This window comes from Cupressus sempervirens, chromosome 2 (genome assembly GCF_028749045.1).
Source record: "Cupressus sempervirens isolate cs-2001-9-10 chromosome 2, ASM2874904v1, whole genome shotgun sequence".
Classification (NCBI taxonomy): domain Eukaryota; kingdom Viridiplantae; phylum Streptophyta; class Pinopsida; order Cupressales; family Cupressaceae; genus Cupressus; species Cupressus sempervirens.
In genome coordinates, this window is record NC_143119.1 from 639,234,347 (window position 1) to 639,254,236 (window position 19,890).

Consider the following 19,890-nt stretch of genomic DNA (forward strand, 5'->3'; position numbering starts at 1 on the left):
CTGAGTGGGATACAGCTATACAGGAAGAGTATAGTTCCTTGATGAGGAACCACACTTGGGATCTTGTCCCTCTTCCTAAAGGAAGAAAACTTGTTCAGTGTAAGTGGATCTATCGGACAAAATTTGCAGCAGATGGGTTAGTTGACAAACACAAGGCTCGCTTGGTCGCCAAAGGATTCTCCCAGGTTCTTGAGATTGACTACTCTGAGACTTTTGCGCCAGTTGCTCAAATGAATTCCATTCGAATTATTCTTACCATTGCTGCAACTAATCATTGGGAAGTACATCAGATGGATGTGAAGAGTGCTTTTCTTCATGGTGACCTTCATGAGGAGATCTACATGGAGCAGCCACAGGGCTTCCTTCAGGATTCTTCACTTGTGTGCCGTCTTCGAAAGTCTCTCTATGGCCTCAAACAGGCTCCTTGGGCCTGGTATGCCAAGATGGACTCCTTCCTTCTATCAATTGGGTTCACTCGGTGCCATTTTGATCCCAATGTCTACATTTTGCAACAGGGTGATTCACTTCTATTTTTGGTTTTGTATGTTGATGACTTGCTGATCACAGGAAGTTCTTCACCCACCATTAAGGCTGTCAAAGTGGCCCTTCAGGGCAGTTTTTTGATGACTAACTTGGGCTTGTTGCATTACTTTCTCGGGATTGAGATCCTTCAGTCTCCTTCTGGGATCACCATCACACAATCCAAGTATGCTCTAGATTTACTCTCGAGGTTTCATATGGCTATTTGTAAGCCTGCTCCGACTCCCTTCCTTTTTGGAGTCAAACTTGAGGCTCAATGTTCTTCTCCACTTGTTGATGGCACTTTGTACCGCCAACTTGTTGGGAGTCTCATTTATCTGACTCATACGAGACCTGAGATCTCCTGTGCTGTAGGCATGGTCTCTCGATTCATGCAGGAGCCCCATGAGTTGCACTGGAAAGCAGCCAAGCGGATCCTTCACTACATTCAGGGTTCTCATAGTTGTGGGATTCACTACGCAGCAGGTATTGAGCTTGATTTGGTGGGCTACACAGATTCAGATTGGGTAGGTGATTCTGAGGATCGCAAGTCTACTTCAGGGTATAGCTTCTCACTTGGGTCAGGTCTTGTTTGTTGGTCGAGCAAAAAGCAGTCTGCTATTGCTCTATCTTCTACTAAGGCTGAGTATCGGGGGGCTGTAAATGCTGCCACTGAGGCCATTTGACTTCAACATCTTCTCACTGAGTTTGGTATCCAGATTAGACGGCCATTAGTCATATTTTGTGACAATCAGAGTGCCATTCAGATCTCAAGGAATCCAGTTCATCATCAGCAAACCAAACACATAGAGGTCCACATGCACTACATTCGGGAGCACATCCATGGTCATGTCATTGACCTTCACTATTGTCCGACTTCCGAGCAAGTTGCTGATATCTTCACCAAACCCTTCACTGAGAGCAAGTTTCTTCATTTGCAAGCTTTGTTGGGGGTGTGAGATGCTTCATCTTTTGGGGGGGCCTCTTCCTCTCACTCAGAATCCTAACTTTTTTTGGGGGTCTCTTTTCTCTCTCTTTTGGGAAATCTTATGTACATGGGTACCTCATCAGGCTTGACTTGCCGGGACCCATTTCTACATCCACCTAAGTTTCGCTTATGGGGGGGTGTTAGTGTAGTTTTTTGTTTTTCCTATTTTGCTAGGTTTTTTCTACACTTTTAATAATCTTGCTTAGGTTAATAAAGCATGTCTTATTAGGTGAATGGTTGTGAGGTGTCACCTTCCTACATGTGAGCATCCATTAGCTATCTTGGGAAGATACTTTGCTATCTTTAGTCCGATAGATGGTTGCTCCTCATTGGTTGGTATTGCCACCTCCTCCCTCTTCCTAGCCTATATAAGCATGCTACCTAACTTGTATTTGTATCTCTTATTTTTGCATCCTCTTAATGCTATTTTGCTTCTAGCATTTGCATTACTCTCTTGGAGACTAACTCTGTATTGCTATTTTGATTTTGTATCATTTGCATTCATAGTTTAGATATTTATTCTTTGCACTAATTTTCTGGGTTATCAATCTTTTCAGATTCTAACAATAATTGTGTTGCATAGCCCATGCCTTGAGTGCTTGTTTAGGATAAGGATGGAAATGGAATGATACCAAGTTAGAGGCATCTTCATTAGAGGGTATTTTGGTTCCACATGGGTCACATTGAGGGTCCGGGGTCCAGAGTGACCAGTCCAAGGTAACTCAATGGAGGAAGGTTCGGGGTCTAGTGAGAGACCATTCTAGTGTAACTCAAGTAGCTTGACCATGTCATGACACTCCCTAGTACGTAGCTTGGATCTCTTTCGTAGATTTTGTATTTGCCTCTGGTGGGTACTATTTATTGTGAGCTGTTACTTATTTTTTAAGTAATTTAATGATTCGTGGTTGGTACTTATTAATGATTGTGAGTTATTCATTGATTATTACTCCTTCAGCACTTGGCATTCAATTTGGAGGTTAATATTCTTTCAATGGTTGTTTCTCCTTGGTTTTGATACTTGTACTTTGTATCTGTTTGTTGACTTTGGTATGTGATGTTGATAGTGGTTGATTATCATTTTGCCTTTTGTTATCGTTTCTTTACCAATAGATTGTATTACCCTTGAGGTAGAGAGAACTATCAGGATTCCTTGCCTAGCATTAATTTTTTGATTTGATATTCATCTTTGGATCGTACATTATCTCCTCTGCACAGTGGAAGTTGTGCTTGACTAGGTTACCATGAGGTCTAGGAGGTAGGACTTCTTACCATTTGTATTCCCCTGCAAATAGGCACCAATGTTGGATATTCTTTTGATGTAGTTTTACCATTCATATTCTTATCTCAAAGACTTTCTACCTAGATGTTTTATCTATGTATTCAAGTATCTTGTACTTGTATCTCGAGATCCTACGGGATGATATATTGTATTCTTTTATACTTGTATTGTTATTACATACCCTCTGACATGTGCAATAGATGTTGTATATTGGATGTACTTCCTTCGATCTATTGCACTCATGTATTTTCTTATGAGATCATATATGTGTTATTTCATCATGGCTATAGATATTGTACTTAAGACTTAAATTTAATTAATAAAACTTTCTTAAGCATGAAGAAACCCTTGAGGAATGGAAATTGTATTTGCATTGCTTGTGTGTTTGATGTGTATGAGTTATATTGCTTCGACATTGTTAATATGATGTATTAGGTTAATTTCTATTGGGTTCCCAAGCGGGGCGTTACAAATTCCAAACCTTCTTGTGCGTTTTTTGAACTTGATAAAAAAAAAATTAAGTTTGGAATCATTAAATCTTCCCACCCCACATTGTTTCATTCAAATCTGCAAATTTTCATCATGTTATGCGTTGGAGGCTTGATTGAAGGGGGCAGATTTCTTTTATGGGAAAAAATTTACCAAAGTGTGTCAAATTCCCATCTTGAGCATTTTCTTCAAAAAAATTGATCACTTTTACTGAAACTCCAGCCCTTCTCAGTTATTTCTTCTCTGAATTTGCTACATGTTTAACATCTTTTGACTGATGCCAAACAAATTTTATCATCTAGAGGGGGCAGAATTTAGGTGTGGATGGGAAATGATTCCCCAGGAGAGCTGGATTTTGACCCTGCTTGCACATTTTTAGCTACTTCCTCAAAATTTCTCTAAGTGTTGACATCATCAGATCTGCCCCTATTTCATTTTATCTCACTCAAAGGAAAATGCAAGGCATGGCCAAGAGGTAGAAATTGAAGACTTTTAGGACCAAATGCACAAGAATTTTCATTAGAGACTTTCCCTTTAAAAACCCTCAAAACCTTCCTTAACCAAAATCGTGACGACTTCCCTTAACTCATTGCATCTTGACCTCTTAACATCCTCAATCAAGGGAAAGACCTAATAATTGTTGCAACTTAGACCCAAAGGCCACCCTAAACCTACAAGCAAAACAAAATGAGGGGTCCCCATTCCAATGGGACGATGGTGTGAAAACCTCACAACAGTACCCTCTAAGCATCAACTTCTCAGTCATGGATCTAGTTTGGTTTTCTTGGGATCTAAAATCCAAACATGCACAAACTAAAAACCTTAAAATGGCTCACCCTTGGTTTCCTCGTAGACCATGCTTCCTTTTGTGGTCTTCTCCTTCACTAGTTATGTCAGGGACTTTTGAGAAGATACATTTCTATGTAAATTGCCCTTTTCCCGAAAATTCTTGCATACAATCCTACTTTCTAACATGCACCAAGCCATCTCCATACTTGCAAGGTTCCTCCTCTCTACTACCCCATTCTACTAAGCATAGGATGTTGTGAATTGATATTTTATAAGTTGTTTATTAAATCTAAACACTTCCAAAAAGCAAACCAACTCTTTGTCATATTCACCCATTTCAAGTAAACCTCTTAATCCGAGTTATTTACATTAGGATGTTGCCCTGATTCTAATCCTAAACCTAGGTCATATCCCTTATGTGACACTTGTCACACGACTACAACTTTGAGCCAAGCCCTAATCTTCAACCAATCTTAGTCATCCTTCCTTAATCTATCCTAGCCCTTGACTTGCCTCTTGAGAATTCTAACTAGAGACCCTTGTCCTTCATCAACACCCCACCAACACACATCAAAACATCTAGAGTTCAATCAAGCTTATGCTATCATTTTTATGTCATAATATCATTGCTATACCACAGTTATGCTGGTTTTTATATTGAGCAGATCGCATCACCATCTAGATGCAAATCAATTAGATATAGGGTGCATTATATTTCAAGCTCATCTAGGAGGATGGAGAATGTTTATATATTAAATTGCTTCCATTTTATCATGTTGTTTAACCTTCATACATTTTTTCACGTCTTCATCTATATACTTCAACATTTTTTGAAAATTGACACTAAGACATTTACAAGGTATATGCTTACAAAGAGTATCAACTATAAGAATGATACTTTTTATAATATAAAAAAAACCTCCAAAGAAAGTGATAAATCTACCATCAAAATTTAAGAAGCAGGTATGATAACTGTTGAAGATGGTAGCAGCAATAGAGATCTTCTAAACATATCTATGCTGCTACCATGAATTATGATTATTCATCTGTTCATTCTCTTCCATGCTCTTCTCAGTGTATTGGTTCGACTAAGCAGTATTACTCCTCATGATAAATATTCTAAAATGTAATGACTAATGAGAACCTGTCAATTTTCGTTGTGTCGTCACTTTTCTATGGTATTCTTATTACCTATGTTGTTTGTATTCTCATGTTCATTAATACAGGGGCACCAAAGAGACCAGTAACATTTCGAAGGTCAAGAGGTGATTCGAGTAAGCTTGAAGACCAATGAGGCCCACAAAGTCATGAGATGTTGTATATTGGACATTACTGTCTTTTTAAATGTTATTTGAGTCAATGTAATGGTTTACAGGCTTTTATATATTTTGTAAGATCATTTAAATGATCCGGTGTGGACATTTCAAAATGGTAATGTAAATTTGTCAAGTTGACAACTACACCAAACAAATGTAATTAGTGAGCAGTTATTGCAGTTGGTAGTTGGAGTTAGTTGTTAATAGTTGGTAGTGTTAGTTCACATAGTAAGTTAAATATGTGATAACCGATGTGCAGAATGACTGGCAGCAGGCAGTATGAGTCAAGTATGACTCTTTGGAGAGGCAAATTTATACATGGCACCCGATAGGAAGAGAGAGGGATCGGTTTCTGTATGACAAAAAGTTTGAAGGATCAATAATAATAAAAGTTTTTGTTTTGCATTCGAAACTATGCTTTATCAATTGTCTTGTTACATATTGTCGTTGCATGGAATTGAAAACGTAATTAAGTTGTGTATTATTTGAACAAAAATTGAGTCTATAGTTGCAGAATAATCTCTGGATCTCACTCTTTGTTCAACAATTATGAAATCATTTACAATGTAGCAGTTTAAATGTTGGTGCAAGCACGACCGCAAGATCATTACGATAATGGAAATTCAAAATGTGAACTACATGCCAAGAGTTGGTGGTGATTACGGAAGGCCCAACCCGTGCCATGAGAAGGGAATCTGTGCGTAGTTGGTTGATGAAATCGGGGTAGAGACTAACAGAAGAAGGAATGTCCAAAAACATGGCAAGTATTATGAGAGAATGGAAAGCGCAATGGAGATGTTGATTCGGGGAAAAAGGTGGACTGTTGCAGAGATTTCAGAGACTATGTGCACCGTGAGTATCGTGGGGGAGATAATGCCAAGTGTAGAAAGAGTCCAAATGTTGGGTGTCTTGGATATCAGAAGTTAAATGACTTTTGATCAAGGGTGTATGACTGTCAAGTTTGGCAGTATAACAATAGAGACGCTGACTATAGGACATCACAAAGAGCGACAGTTTATGAGGGGATCTCAAAGGTAAACCCAAAGAAGAAGCATTGTATGCTGGGGATCGTCAAGAGTTGAGGAATATAACTCATGTTCAAATGTTGGATTGGTTTTATGTTTATTGAGTGAGCATTAATTTAGTTGGAGAGGAATCTCTTAGTCAGATGATAATTAGTTCTAAAGAAGAGTTAGGACTGTCGGAGTGTAACTAGGTAAAGCAGAGAATGGATAAGGTCCACGATTGATATAAAAGGAAGACAGGTGGTGTCATAATGAGTTGCAGAATGAAATGGGAGTTGGGTATTTGGATTAAAGAATGAAAGTTGATTTATGCAAGTACAGTGCATGAAGTTAGTAAATGTTTTAAGAAACAAGATGCTGTCCCCCATTGAGGAAAGTTGATTGGTGTCTTGTAATGACACATTTGATATGAGAAGTTGTATCTCACAACTGACTTTGGAGAAGTTGATACTATCATACTTGGCATAATCGCTGAAAAATAAGCGAGTTTCTACTGATCACTGAGATTTTCTAGACAGTGAGTTTTTCCCGGATTTAATAGCAAATCAGCTGGCGAAAAAATCGCCGACTTTTTGTGGAAAAATCACCCAATTAATCACCGAGTTTTTGCCAAAAATTGGCAAGTTTTTCAGAAAAACTTTTTTTTTCAATTTAAACAATAAACTAATTTTTTTAAACAAAAAGTCTATATATTATATAAAATAGAGAATTATAGTATGCTGGTAGAGTTGGGAAAAGGAAGATGTGATTGTAATGATGTATTTACTTCTAGTTTGACACAAACTATTTATTATTTTGCTTCCTGTCATCAGCATTTGCCATTAGAATGCATTTTTTTACCCACCATGCATTTATATATATCTAAACTCTACTTGTTTCTTTTGTGTTCTCTTTAATTAATTCATTACATGCATCTTGTCATTTAATTTTGCCAAAAAAAAACCATTTTTAATTAAATTTGAGCGGTTTTTTAGGTTCCCGAGTTAACTTGAGTTTTTTTGAAATACTGGCTGATTTTTTTCCAAATAAACTTTTGGGGGCTTGGCGAGTTGTTGCTAAGTTGTTTTCCAACTATGGGTACTATAATGATGTGAGAGCCCTTTGATGTGGCTTTCCTAGTTGAACATTCCTTGGAAAGTATTCCAAGTGTATAGCTCTGCATCATTCATATCCTAGAGCGTTCATATACTTCTGTAGTATGTGTTTATACTTTGTTCTTGTGGTGTTCATTTGTATCCACCCATGTCATGTTATGTATCGCAGTTCTTATTCTTTTGCTGTCATGGTGCTCATTACGCTTCTTATTCTTTCGGTGTCATTGTGCATCCTAGTTGGCATCCACGTATGAAAGCTTTTGTAGTTTGTCCATGCTGGCAAGTTGTCTGTCCATGTAATTGTTGGCAGTCATTTTGAAGTCTTGGTCAGTTTTATTAAAGACGTTGTCCCTTGCCTTCTCATCTTTCATTTCATTTCACTGTCAATTCTTTTTAGTATTCATTTTTGTATATAGTGTCATGGCAAAAATATAGCATGAAATAGAGATAAGATTTATTAATGTGATCAGATTCTAAAATTCTAGATGGAAGAAGCATTATTTGCATACAATTCAGACTTCTATCAATATTTTGTATCATCGCATTCATTGTTCTCAATAGCAAAACTTTTATACATGCGATCTATTGAGTGGATATTTTGCAACCGGCAATTTTGAGTAAAAATCCAGTCGCAAAATAGGATGACCAATCACAGCGTGTGAGATAGAGTCTCTCCTACCTCAAAGGGAAGGCTCCCCCTTCACACCATTCCTTGGATCAACTCAAGGTAAGCAAGAAGTCGAGAGATTTTATAAAATGGGTGTTACCAATATCCTTTTCTCTTAACTTTCAAGAAAGAATCCATTTACTCATGGAGTGAGTAGTGGGCAAGGTGAATCTCTAACTACACTTCTATCAAGAGCTGGAAACAGTAATACCGATAAACTTTCACTAACTCAAAGGCTAGCTAAAAATGTACCGGTTTGGCTCTAAGTATGGTTGTATTTCTATATGAAAAGCTTTACAATTAGGGCACAAAGACTCCTAAAAGTAAGAATAACTTAACTGTTTTGCAAATTAAGAAAGAAGTATAAGCTACAGACAAAGCTTCTCGCTATATATTCCCACAACCGCTCCCAGTCAAAGCTTCAGCTTCGATTTCTTCTTAAATCACTATGCTGTTTTATTGAACACACAATAATAACATGAATCAAGAAAATAGGCACAAATTACAGTCAAAGCTTCTAATTTGCTCTATCACAATTGCTTCCAGTCAAAGCTTCGAATCCAATTGCTTCTTTTATTCATTTTTCTCCCAAATTTGTACTACACAATCAAAGTTATGCTTGCACAAATGTGCCAGAGCTTTCTTGCATACAACAAAAGATGATTTCTACAATGAGGGGGCACTCCTTTATATAAGCATAGGAGTTGAAAAAAAGGTGGAGGAAAAAGTGGAAGCAACTCGACCAACTTTGACCTAGTCTAACTACAGGAGAAAATATAGGGTTACATGCAACTACACGTGCTACTCACATTACATCTTTCATGTACATGCAACTTGCATTACATGTAATTACACATCTTCATGTAATACATCCTCTTCAATTACAAACATGAAAAAAGAAGAAAGAAGACGGAAAAGAAGGAAACAATCCTAGGGATTGTTCTGAAGGGCCTTGTACTTGACGATGCAATCTTGAATGATCACAGATGCAATCTTGAATGATCACATGATCCAGAGTTCCCGTACTTTGTACCACTGCATTCACCTTGATAACCATGGTATTGCGTCTTTTGATAGCTTGATTCTCTTTGCTGAATTGTCCATTGTCATTTGAAAACTTGATGTAATGCAACTTTTCTCACTCAAGTTGTCATGAATTTTCCTTTGTAGATTGGCACATTCTGGATTCTCTAACACTTGAGAACCTTCTTGATGATGTCCGGATGTAAACTCAGAATAACTTTCCATCAGCACCTTTTTTTTGAAGTAAAGTGCTTGGCACATGGGAATGTGTGCAAATGGAGATTGCTGATTTTTAAAAAGTGACTTGGGGTTTCAAGATGTAATTGCAAGAAAAATGGATTACATGTAAATGCAACATGTAATGAGGAATGGAAAGTGAGATAACATGTAAATGTAGATGGAGGATGCATTTTACATGTAAGTGCAGGTGATGAGATGAGGCACAAAGCACGAAAAGATGCGGAAACATATATTTGCTCATGAAGGTGTGAATGCATATGGAGAGATGGAAATGGAAAATGGAAGAAGAATAATGAACTTTATAGTCATCTTTGGTGAAAAGATGAAGTCAAAGTACATGGAAAAATGAAAATGACATCTTTTTGACTTTTCAAAAAGTGACTTTTAATCAAAATCAGTCCTTTTAGATGCAATTACACGTAAAGCATTTTGTGTAATCATATCATGCGAATAGATGCAGAAAGTAAGATGAGTGAAATGAAAGCGAAAAATGGGATTACATGCATGTGCGGATGGTGAATGAGATGGAAAATAATGTAATCGCATTTGTCGAATGAGATGTGAAGTGTTGTGGCATGGAAAATGGAAGTGGAATATGATGATGCTTTCGCATGAAATGGAAAGTGGAGTAAAGTGAAACGTGCTCAAGTTCTTGGTAAAGAACTTGCAATTTCTTCCAAAATAGAGGAAAAACCGAAATGCAAACAAGCAAAACACAAAAACAAGTACAAAAAATAACAAATGCCTTTGGCAAAAGACTCAAACATGTCGAGATGCAATGCACTTCAACATACAAATTCAAATTTGGAAATTGCGGAACCACCAAAAACAAGAAAATGAACAGTTTCTTCATTTTTAAAGAAAAAAATGCACTTTCCATGGCATTAATTTCAACAAGTGGCAATCATCAAGCAATAATGTGCATTTAAATAGCAAGATAAGCACGAATTGATGAGAAATTTGAAAATGTCCACTTGCTTGGAAGTTAAAGTGCCAAAATAGCAAGTTTTGTAGACTTGAAGACCAATTCTTCCTCAAATCCAGATTCTCAAACAACTTTTTGACTTTTTCCGTACTTGCATTTAACAAAAATTAATGAGCAATGAAGGGTCGAATTTGACATGAAAGTGCCAAATACATGGTCTCCAAAGACAATATAATGTATTTAACACTCAAAAACAATCCCACTTGATCAAAGGTATGGGCTGGAAATGCATTTTTTTGAGTTCTTTAAACAAAAAATGACATTTTTATGCAAATTGAGTCATTTTTGACTTGTGAATGCAAAAAAGACTTCCCCAAATGCAAATACATGGATCAAAATAAAAAAATGTAGCTTCAAAATGCATAAAAGTGGATTAAAACCCTAATTTTTTGGGCATTTTAAGCAAAAACGTGATTCATAAAAAGCATGAAACAAAAACGTTTTGGCATTTAAACACCAAAACATGAGTCACAATGTAATGTAACACACTTGAAGAGCCAAATCAATTCCTTTTTAGGCCAAAACTTGCGCCAAAAATGATGTTTTTTGAATTTTTTCCCAAAAACATGCCCTTGGATAGAGCTTAGAAAAATGTTTTTAGCAAGATGAATCCATTTATTATGTTAAAAATCCATTGCCAATAAAAAAAAGACCCTATTGGAGAAAATCTCATGCAAATTCATCAAGAAAATCTCCATTTTATGATCAAAATCGGGTTCTTGGAGGGCAAAGACATGTATTTCTTCAAAATTAGACTTTTTGGAAGCCAATACACATATTAAAACATGTTTTAGTTTAAAACCGAACCTTTTAAAGTCAATGGCATATTTTAAAATGTGCAAACAAGGCAAATTGGACCTTTTTGGGTCAATGACATGTTTTAAAATGTGCAAGCAATCAAAATCGGACCTCTTAGATGCGAACACATTTTAAGTTACATCTCACATTTTGGATGCAAAGACATAAGAACTTAACTTTTGATGCAGTGACATCAAAAAGGTCCCACTTTTGATAACTTTTTGATGTAATGACATCAAAAAGGTCCACCAAGTTGAACTTTATATATAGTGACACGAAAAATGTCCACTTTTAATGGATTTTACATGTAATTGCATATATAATGTCCACTTTTGATGGATTTTACATGTAATTGCATATAAAATGTCCACTTTTGATGACTTGAATATGCAGAGACATGAAAAAAGTCCCCTTTTGATGGATTAATACTTCTAAGTTGAAAATTATATGCAATGATATGTAAAAAAGTCCACTTTTGATAGATTTTACATGTAATGACATATAAAATGTCCACTTTTGATGACTTTATGTGATTAAATAAGCACATGTCAATTTAAATTCATTAAAATATTACTTAAATGGGACATAAATTATATTTACATATCATATTAATTATATAACATGTAAATACCATTTAAAAAGTAATATTTACTAGAGCATTTGATTTAAATGCTAAAAATTAAATTGAACTATATAGTTAATATAGTCACTTAAGTGAAAATCAAAAAGTAACTCAACTCAAAAATATAACATAAAGTGCACTATAGTTACTTTAAGTGAAAATTTAAAAGATAGTAACTTAAAAACATAACATAAAGTGAATTTAAGTTATACTTTTCAAAAAAAGAATGTCAAATTAGAAATATAACATGATATTTTTAATTTGTGGTGTTGCATCAAAAAGGCCACTAAAATGGCCATATCTCTTGACTAACAACTCCAATTAAGCTCTAGGTTAGATCAAATTGAAGGGAAAAGCGAAAGGCATGACATGAGCAAGACCAAAGGACTAAAAACCAACAGATGCAAACTCAAAAGCAAAGAAAATGACGATGAAAGCCTCAAAAATCAAGCATAGACTCGACAATCATAAAAACGAAAAGGAATTGATGAAAGTCTTCAGTAAAAGAATTCATTATATCAATTGGTACTAATTGGTTGATCAATACTAACCAATTAAATAATGAACTAAACTCAAAGAAATGCAAAACTAAGTTGAAAAAGTTTCGTACTGTTACCTGCATTTTGTGGTGACAAAATGTAGGACATGATCAACAAAGTGTTCAGAATATTATCTCTAATCGCTGATGATCATTGAGTATTGAAGATTAATTATCAAGAATAGAAGAAGTTGTAATTGATTCGAAGATCTTAATAAAACTTTGATTTTCGTAGGCTGGGTCGTTTCCCTCGTTGAGGGTTGTTCTTCCCAGGGTATTTTGGTGTTATTTGTTTATGCTATCTCAGTTATTGCAATTTGTATACTTCTGGTCCTAAATTCAACAATAAAGACTACAGCTCTGAAAAGGTGGTTAAATATTAAAAAGCAAGAGAGAGAGAAAGGTCAAATTTTATGGACATATATTATACAAAGAGTCAAAAATGCAACAACTTGAAAAAAGAAATGTGGCTATCTTAGAGATTCGCAACTCCAAGCAGATTTTGTATTTTAAAAAGGAAAATTCTGAATACAAGAATCAAGATGATTATAAAGAGAGGGAAAATACATCCTCACCTAAAAGGTAACATGTACAGGAGCCTATCATCAAACAACCCAAAGTTGAGCTTTGCCAAAACAACATAAGAACTTACCTGTCCACTTATTATTTCTTACAAAGCATATTAAGCTGTGGCATCTATAACTCAAAAAATGACACATTACTGACTAAACGATTAAATTTTACTTTTTATAACATAACATGATGAAGTGGAAAAGAACATAGATGAGTTTCAGAGACATGCAAGCTCAGACACAATATCTTATGCAAATTGCTTCTATTGTACAACTTAATTATCCAAACTGCATATTTTCTGGTATAAACTTTAATTTATTTAACTAAATTACCTGCAAGTTTCGGAAAGACTTGGAGAATCATTAAGAAACAGTTGTTGTACAACTATCTGCACCAACCCATTCGTGGTAACCATAGCTCTTTCTGGAACAGCATGGCAAGCCAAATTCCCCATTATGCCTAAGCATATCTCCTGTGGTCAAACAGTTTTCTTAGCACACCATAACTTGCACACAGATCCCTTAAAGGTTAAACCATAAATTCAACAAATCTGATACTTTACATTATATCCCTTGACTGACAATTATGACAAGTTTTTTCGATTACTATGAACTAAGTATTTAGAAATACCTCTTTGACAGAATTTCCATTTTTTTTCCTTTGTACTAGAATATCCATCATCCGTTTTGCCCTTAACCCTAGCAGGTTCCAAACTTTTCAAAGCATTTCAGTAAACAGGCATCTACCATTTTATTGGCTTGTGACAATGATATCTTGATCTCAACTTGTAAACTATAATATTTTTTAGAAGTACATAAAGAACTAAACCCCAATAATTAACACAATTTTCTACATTTATGTTACCAACAATTTTCTCTATGCACAAATACATAATTACAACAATCCGCTGTAAATTAATAATATAATCGGAATAACCTAGCCTGAGCTACACAGCAGTTGTCAAGGTATTAACCAGGTTGTATGATCATTGTATTATCAATTATGTAACTAACTAAAACTGTAATTATATGAATTCCATGGCATGGAAAAAAGTAAAAGGAATAGTTGATTTTTTCATTATTTATGGTAGCTTGGAGGTGTTTGACTTACACCTTTGTTCTTGAATTTGAATCTATTATCATTGAAACAGTGAATAATGGAATATAAGTCAAAGGTGAACTTAACAAGAATCTCTTTCATTCTCATTATTATTGTGTGACTCCTGCATGCCATCTCTCTCTAAGGACTAGTTATTTCTTCATTGAATAATATGCGGCCATGCAATAAAAATGGGGGATCTTTTTCTTTGTTTACCCTGGTTGTACATAAGTTCATAGTTTTCATTCTAATCCTAGAGGAAGAATAAGAGAACTGTTGAAATATATGGACACAAGAGAAGACTCTCAACAGTTCTGGTAAGGATTCATAATTACTAAACAGCATTGGATTTTCAAGAGTTTGAAGAGTGAAACCAGGTAGGTGAGGTGGCTCCTTGCCCACATGTAAGCTATTCTTGCTAATGCTCACTAAACCATGATATGGACATATTATTACCAAGGGTACATGAGGACACATTCACTGCCCATTTGCAAGTGCATCTATCCTGAGTACTTTCCAAGCATAGAAATGAAACTAAAATGCCCCTCGCCGTCCCTTAACCCTGGCCAATGCTCAGAAATACATAGGAAATGGCACAGAAACTCAAGTACACTTAACCATTCCCACTTTAAAAAGTCAATTTAAAGTGGGAACCCAGACCACTGTCATCCCTAAATGCCTTAAACACAATCTCCTTTTTCGGAGGACCTAGAGCCTATTTTATTTCACCATTGGATGAAGGGAGGTATTTACAAAGAAATAATAAATAATATATTAATTGTCCAAAAGAGTACCATAAGTTTAGGAAAAAAACACTTAAATTATTATCATTAAATGGGGCCAAGAAGCATAATAATTATAGAGTAGAAACATGATGAATATTCAATTAAAATTAATAATAAATACCTAAAAGGTAATTTGGAATTATAAAAGAGAAGAAATAAAAAGAATGGATATTCAAATAATTTTCTTTTGAATACAATTTAAATACTTTTAGGGCTGGATAGAACATAGGATTGAACAAAGAATTATTGGAAGAAACAATTCACTCTATCATTTCCTTCTTTCATGGGACTTAGAAACTAAGAAGTCGTCCCTTGTTTTTCATTTCTAGCTAATCCTCATCCTTAGCATGTAAACACTACGAGGCTATATATTTGTACTCTTTCCTTTCATCCAATAATCAGTTCATTTTTATCTCTCCATATTCTCAATATTAGATTTTAGCTGATACTTGTATATTGCACCTCCTGCATGGTATCAGAGCTTTGTTGGTGTATGCAACTGGTTCACGTCCTTCAAGAAATGGGGGTTTCAATCAAAGCTTTCGGGAAGAGATTGTTTCTCGTTGCATTTTCCAGCACAAAAAGCTACAAATAAAAATGTCAGTCTGAATTGCATAATCTAGCCTAGAGCCCTCAAGAAAAATCTTCCTCCACCAATTATACACATCACACAGTCACCTGTACAAGGAGGTACAAGCCTATAGAAATATTTTTTCTACATTGTTTGCTTTTTAAGTTTTAAAAAAAAATTTAAAAGAAAAACAAAGTTTCAAACAAAAAATATAAAAGTTTGAGTCACCTGCAAAGTCATTCCTACACAAACCCTATCAAGCCACAGACTGGCTTTTCAAAAGTTGACTGACAGCAGCCTAATAGTCACCAAAGCCAACAACCCACCAATAGCCATCAATCACAAACCACAAGCAATTAGTCTTAGGCAATGCTCATTTCCTGCTACCTCCATCAACTCCCTAAAGTAGTAAAGCATCTATCCTCCTACCCTCCTATGACTTGCCACTGGTTGTGCCACCTCAATAACTCAAATGGCAAGGGCATAGCCCTTAAAATAGTTCTATGCAACGAAAGTGGTTCCCAGCCAATTTCAGTTATTTCAAATTTGAATTTGTTGGTTTATGCATATGGAGGTGGGTTTGAATCTTGAAAATGGCACTTCAAAATCTACAACCCATAATCCATCATTCTGTCATTTTTACATGCCATCGTACTACATCAGCATCTTCTTCCCTAATCTCGCTCCCTCTCTATTGGCCGTTCTGTTTTGCTACCTAAAACTTACAGTGGTACAAACAACTCCTATTTCTGGTCTCTAGATTTTCCAGAAATTGTGAATTCTCACATCTGATATTAAGCAGTTTTCATTTTGGGAACTTTGAAGCCTTTATATAAGATCATACAATAACATTTTTGGGTGCAATTCTCTTTTGAAAGGGCAAGTATTGTGTATTCATTGAAGCAATCCTATTATCCTAATCTATCAAAATATTCACTTCCAATTCTGTAGCATGATTTTGCATTTGTAATACATTGAAATCAAAACCAATTCACTTAATGGACACCTAAATTCAAATATAAGTCCTTTATTATTTCAACTTTGTTCAAAATTGAGATAAGACAATATTTCTAAGTGTGCTCCTTCATTATTCCTCCAATACAATATTTTATTTGATCACCTAGGCCATATGTTACCATTTGCAGCCTTTCTCTTACGTCCTGACCTCAAAATCAGTTGTGCCTTGTAATCTAACATACTCTGATTATTCGGGGTCCATGGTTCTGATTTGAACCCCAAGTGGATGGAACAGAATGTCCAGAGTGTTGAGTTCCTGGGAACATAACACCCAGGGCATTGTGTTCACCGAAGTTTGGCCTGAATTGGAACCGAGGCCCCGTCTTAGTGATTTAGTGGGGTATTCGGATTTGTAGTCCACCCTTCTGAGTTTTAACCCTAGAGATGTTGTGAGATGTACATAAATACCCTATCTCTCCTCATTTTGGTAACCAAGATCAATAACCGCACATAAGGATTCGCATTCATGATCAAGCAATCAAATTCAAGGTTTGAAGGCAAGCATCCAAGCACTGAAGATCTAGACTCTTCTCAAGCATTCAAAGTGTCGTTCTCCATGGGTCAAGCTTCTTTCCCTCATTGAAGGCCAAGCAAAGAAGTTCTCTATCAAGGAAGGATATGCACATACATCTGCATTCATCCAAATCTTTTTTCTTCTTCTCAATCAAGCTTGTGGTGAACTACAGCATTCATTACACAAAGATTTGTCCTTCATGATTTCCTTTTGGGTTTTTAGGTTAAGTCAAAGTCATTGCAATTTGCATCAACATAGTTGATCACATTCAAAGAAGCATTTGCATTGCCAAGGTATGGCATACTTCCTTTTCAGATCTAGCCTCTGTTATATAGCAGCTCACTCTCACTTACTTTATTTCATTTCAAGATAAATTCCAAGCAAGGGTTTGATCAAGGAAAACCTCTTCATCCAACCTTCTTCCCCGTCTTTATGTGTGCAAGAACAAACTTTGAAGTTGTTGGGACTTACAGTGGAAACTGCAACACCTATCAAATCGACTGTTTAAATTTTAGATAGAATTAAAGGAAACACATGAACACAACACCTAGTATGTTTTGTTCCCTGCAAATTCATTACAAATTCGGATAGCAGGTTAGTACAGCTTTTTTGGTTTCTATTTCAAGTCATTACAGTCATATGTCAAATTTCTGTTGGTCCATTTTTTTCATAACTCGTTACATTTTTTTATTTATTCTCCTATTTTGCACCATCATATCATTTCCCCTTATAGCCAACTTCCCCCAATTTATTATTGTGAAGGATCATTGACTCATTTAGCACTTCAGTCCTACTTGAACCTAGTGGGTCGTCTTCCTTCCAATTGTGTATTACAAAAAGGAACAATCTATCTTTCTTACCTTTCTTATTGTACATCACCCAATAAGAATGAGGAAAGAAGATATTCCAAAGGCAGCTTTTAGGGTGTCACAATGGGCACTTCGAATTTTCTGTCCTATCCTAAAGCTTAACCAATTTCCCTACAACATTTGAGTCGTGCGTGATTCATATATTTAGAAATCAGCTAAGAAAAACCCTCCTAATATTCTTTGATGATGTCCTTATTTATAGCAGAACATGGGAAGAACATCTTAAATGCATTGAGGAAGCTCTAGACATTTTGGAAAAAGAATCGCTATGTGCCAAAGCCTTCAAATTATTTAGACTAGAAGTCCTACACCTAGGACATGAAATCAATGCACAAGGAGTGAGTGTAGATGAGGAAAAAATTAACGATATTAACGAATGGCCACAACCAAGAACCCTAAGACATCTAGTGGGTTGTGTGGGTCTATGCAATTACTACCAACAATGTGTCAAAGGATTTAATAATTGTTAAAGAGGATTAGATTTCTTTCAGATTTGATCTGTGAATGTCTTTTCACTTTTCAGAATATGATTTACTAATCTCTGATTTTTGTTTTGCAAGATGTTATCAGAATTTGGCCTGTGTATGCAAATGACAATTCAGTATTGATAAATACTGGATATTGATATGTAATTCTGGATCTGATATTTGTAGTCACCGAACACCAAAGGGCAGATCATTAATTGATTCTGATGCCTTTCCTTGGGATCGGATCTGCATTATATAGGATATGAATAGACATATCCATGAGTGAACATGTCTACAAAAGGTGGAGACATGCTCGTTCATGGGTATGTCTCATGAAGAGGTGCCTTTTCATGCCCGGTCTATAATCGGGTTTCAACCCTTAACAAATACAAATTATTTCCTTAATCAAGATCAAAGTGATCTTGCTCAAACATAATAAATGTCCGATCTGTTTCTTATTCTGACCATAATGCTCGATTGGGATTTGATATGAAACATCAATCAATTACAAGATGCAATTTAATGGTCTCTAAATGCAGATCGATCAGATATACTTAGATGTTGACATTTGGTAGCTTTGGTAGGATAAACCTATGAGATTAATTAATATAATAATGATTCATATACATACATACATATATATAAACACATAAAAAACATTATGGCAGTGCCATTACAAATGCAGCGATCCTGATGAAAACCAACATGGTATCAGAGCAGGTTCTTTACCAGACCTGTGAAATTTCAAAAAAAGTTTGCAGAGGTACTAAATAGGATGCATTAGAAAACCAAAAGACTTATCAATGTAACAGATGATAACAGAAAACATTTTTATCATTGGAGATTCATCTATGTGAAGGGGGAATAATTCATGGGCGGAAACCATTATGTTCTACAGTCAGGAACAGAGGCTTCATCACAGAAGCCTCCACATTTGATCTGCATATACCATTCGACAGTCGGTGTTAAAATCAGAGAATGCAAGAGGCCCTTATTCAGAGTGTAACTCACTATGGTTGCATCCGGAAATGGAAAGAAAGAATAAGTTTTAGATTTAGCGATTCAACTTAGTAATTAATGAATTGTGAAGGAAGTCAAATACTGCCAACATTTCATAGAGAGCTGGCAAACTAATTTTACACCTTTATACAAACAAATTTCGTTTTGCTCAGGACTCATAATATATTCAAAGATTAATGTCATAGTTGCACAACGAGACATACAACTGCAAATCTTGGCAAGCATTGGAACTACTCTAACTAGAACTCTTTTGAAGTCCGACATCAGAAAGAATATATAACCAGCCTTGGGCAAGTACCGAATGGATGCCGTCGTAGATAAAATGTTGTAAATGACTTTATTTAAGAAGATCAAATAGGAACAAGCGGGATTCAGCTGAAAGTGCAGTCCAATATAACTATTTGGTGAAAGCTTCAAGCTGGGTCTTTAAAAACCTCACTAATCATTAAAAAAAAATCCGACGCAGCTCGTAATAAGTATTAATTAGAGTTTTATTCGGAATCAGACGCAATGGAGGAACAGCTTAGATGTAGGGACAAAGCAAACTTAGCACTCTGAATTCCTTCCAAGGTGCACAGTGGAACCTAAAGAAGCTTCACAAACG

General features: G+C 35.6%; 1 protein-coding gene across 2 annotated transcripts in view; it reads right to left on the bottom strand.

The window, feature by feature from the left end:
- LOC149574994 (ARM repeat superfamily protein) overlaps positions 1-19,890 on the bottom strand; it is a 180,554-nt gene that overhangs the window by 99,643 nt on the left and 61,021 nt on the right. For both annotated transcript variants that reach the window (XR_016360118.1, XM_089814847.1), the window contains exon 4: positions 13,278-13,417. Coding sequence is in view for 1 of the 2 variants with exons in the window: in XM_089814847.1 (XP_089670973.1) it covers positions 13,278-13,417 (140 nt within the window). In the remaining variant the exon portion in view is untranslated. The remainder of the gene's footprint in view (positions 1-13,277; positions 13,418-19,890) is intronic.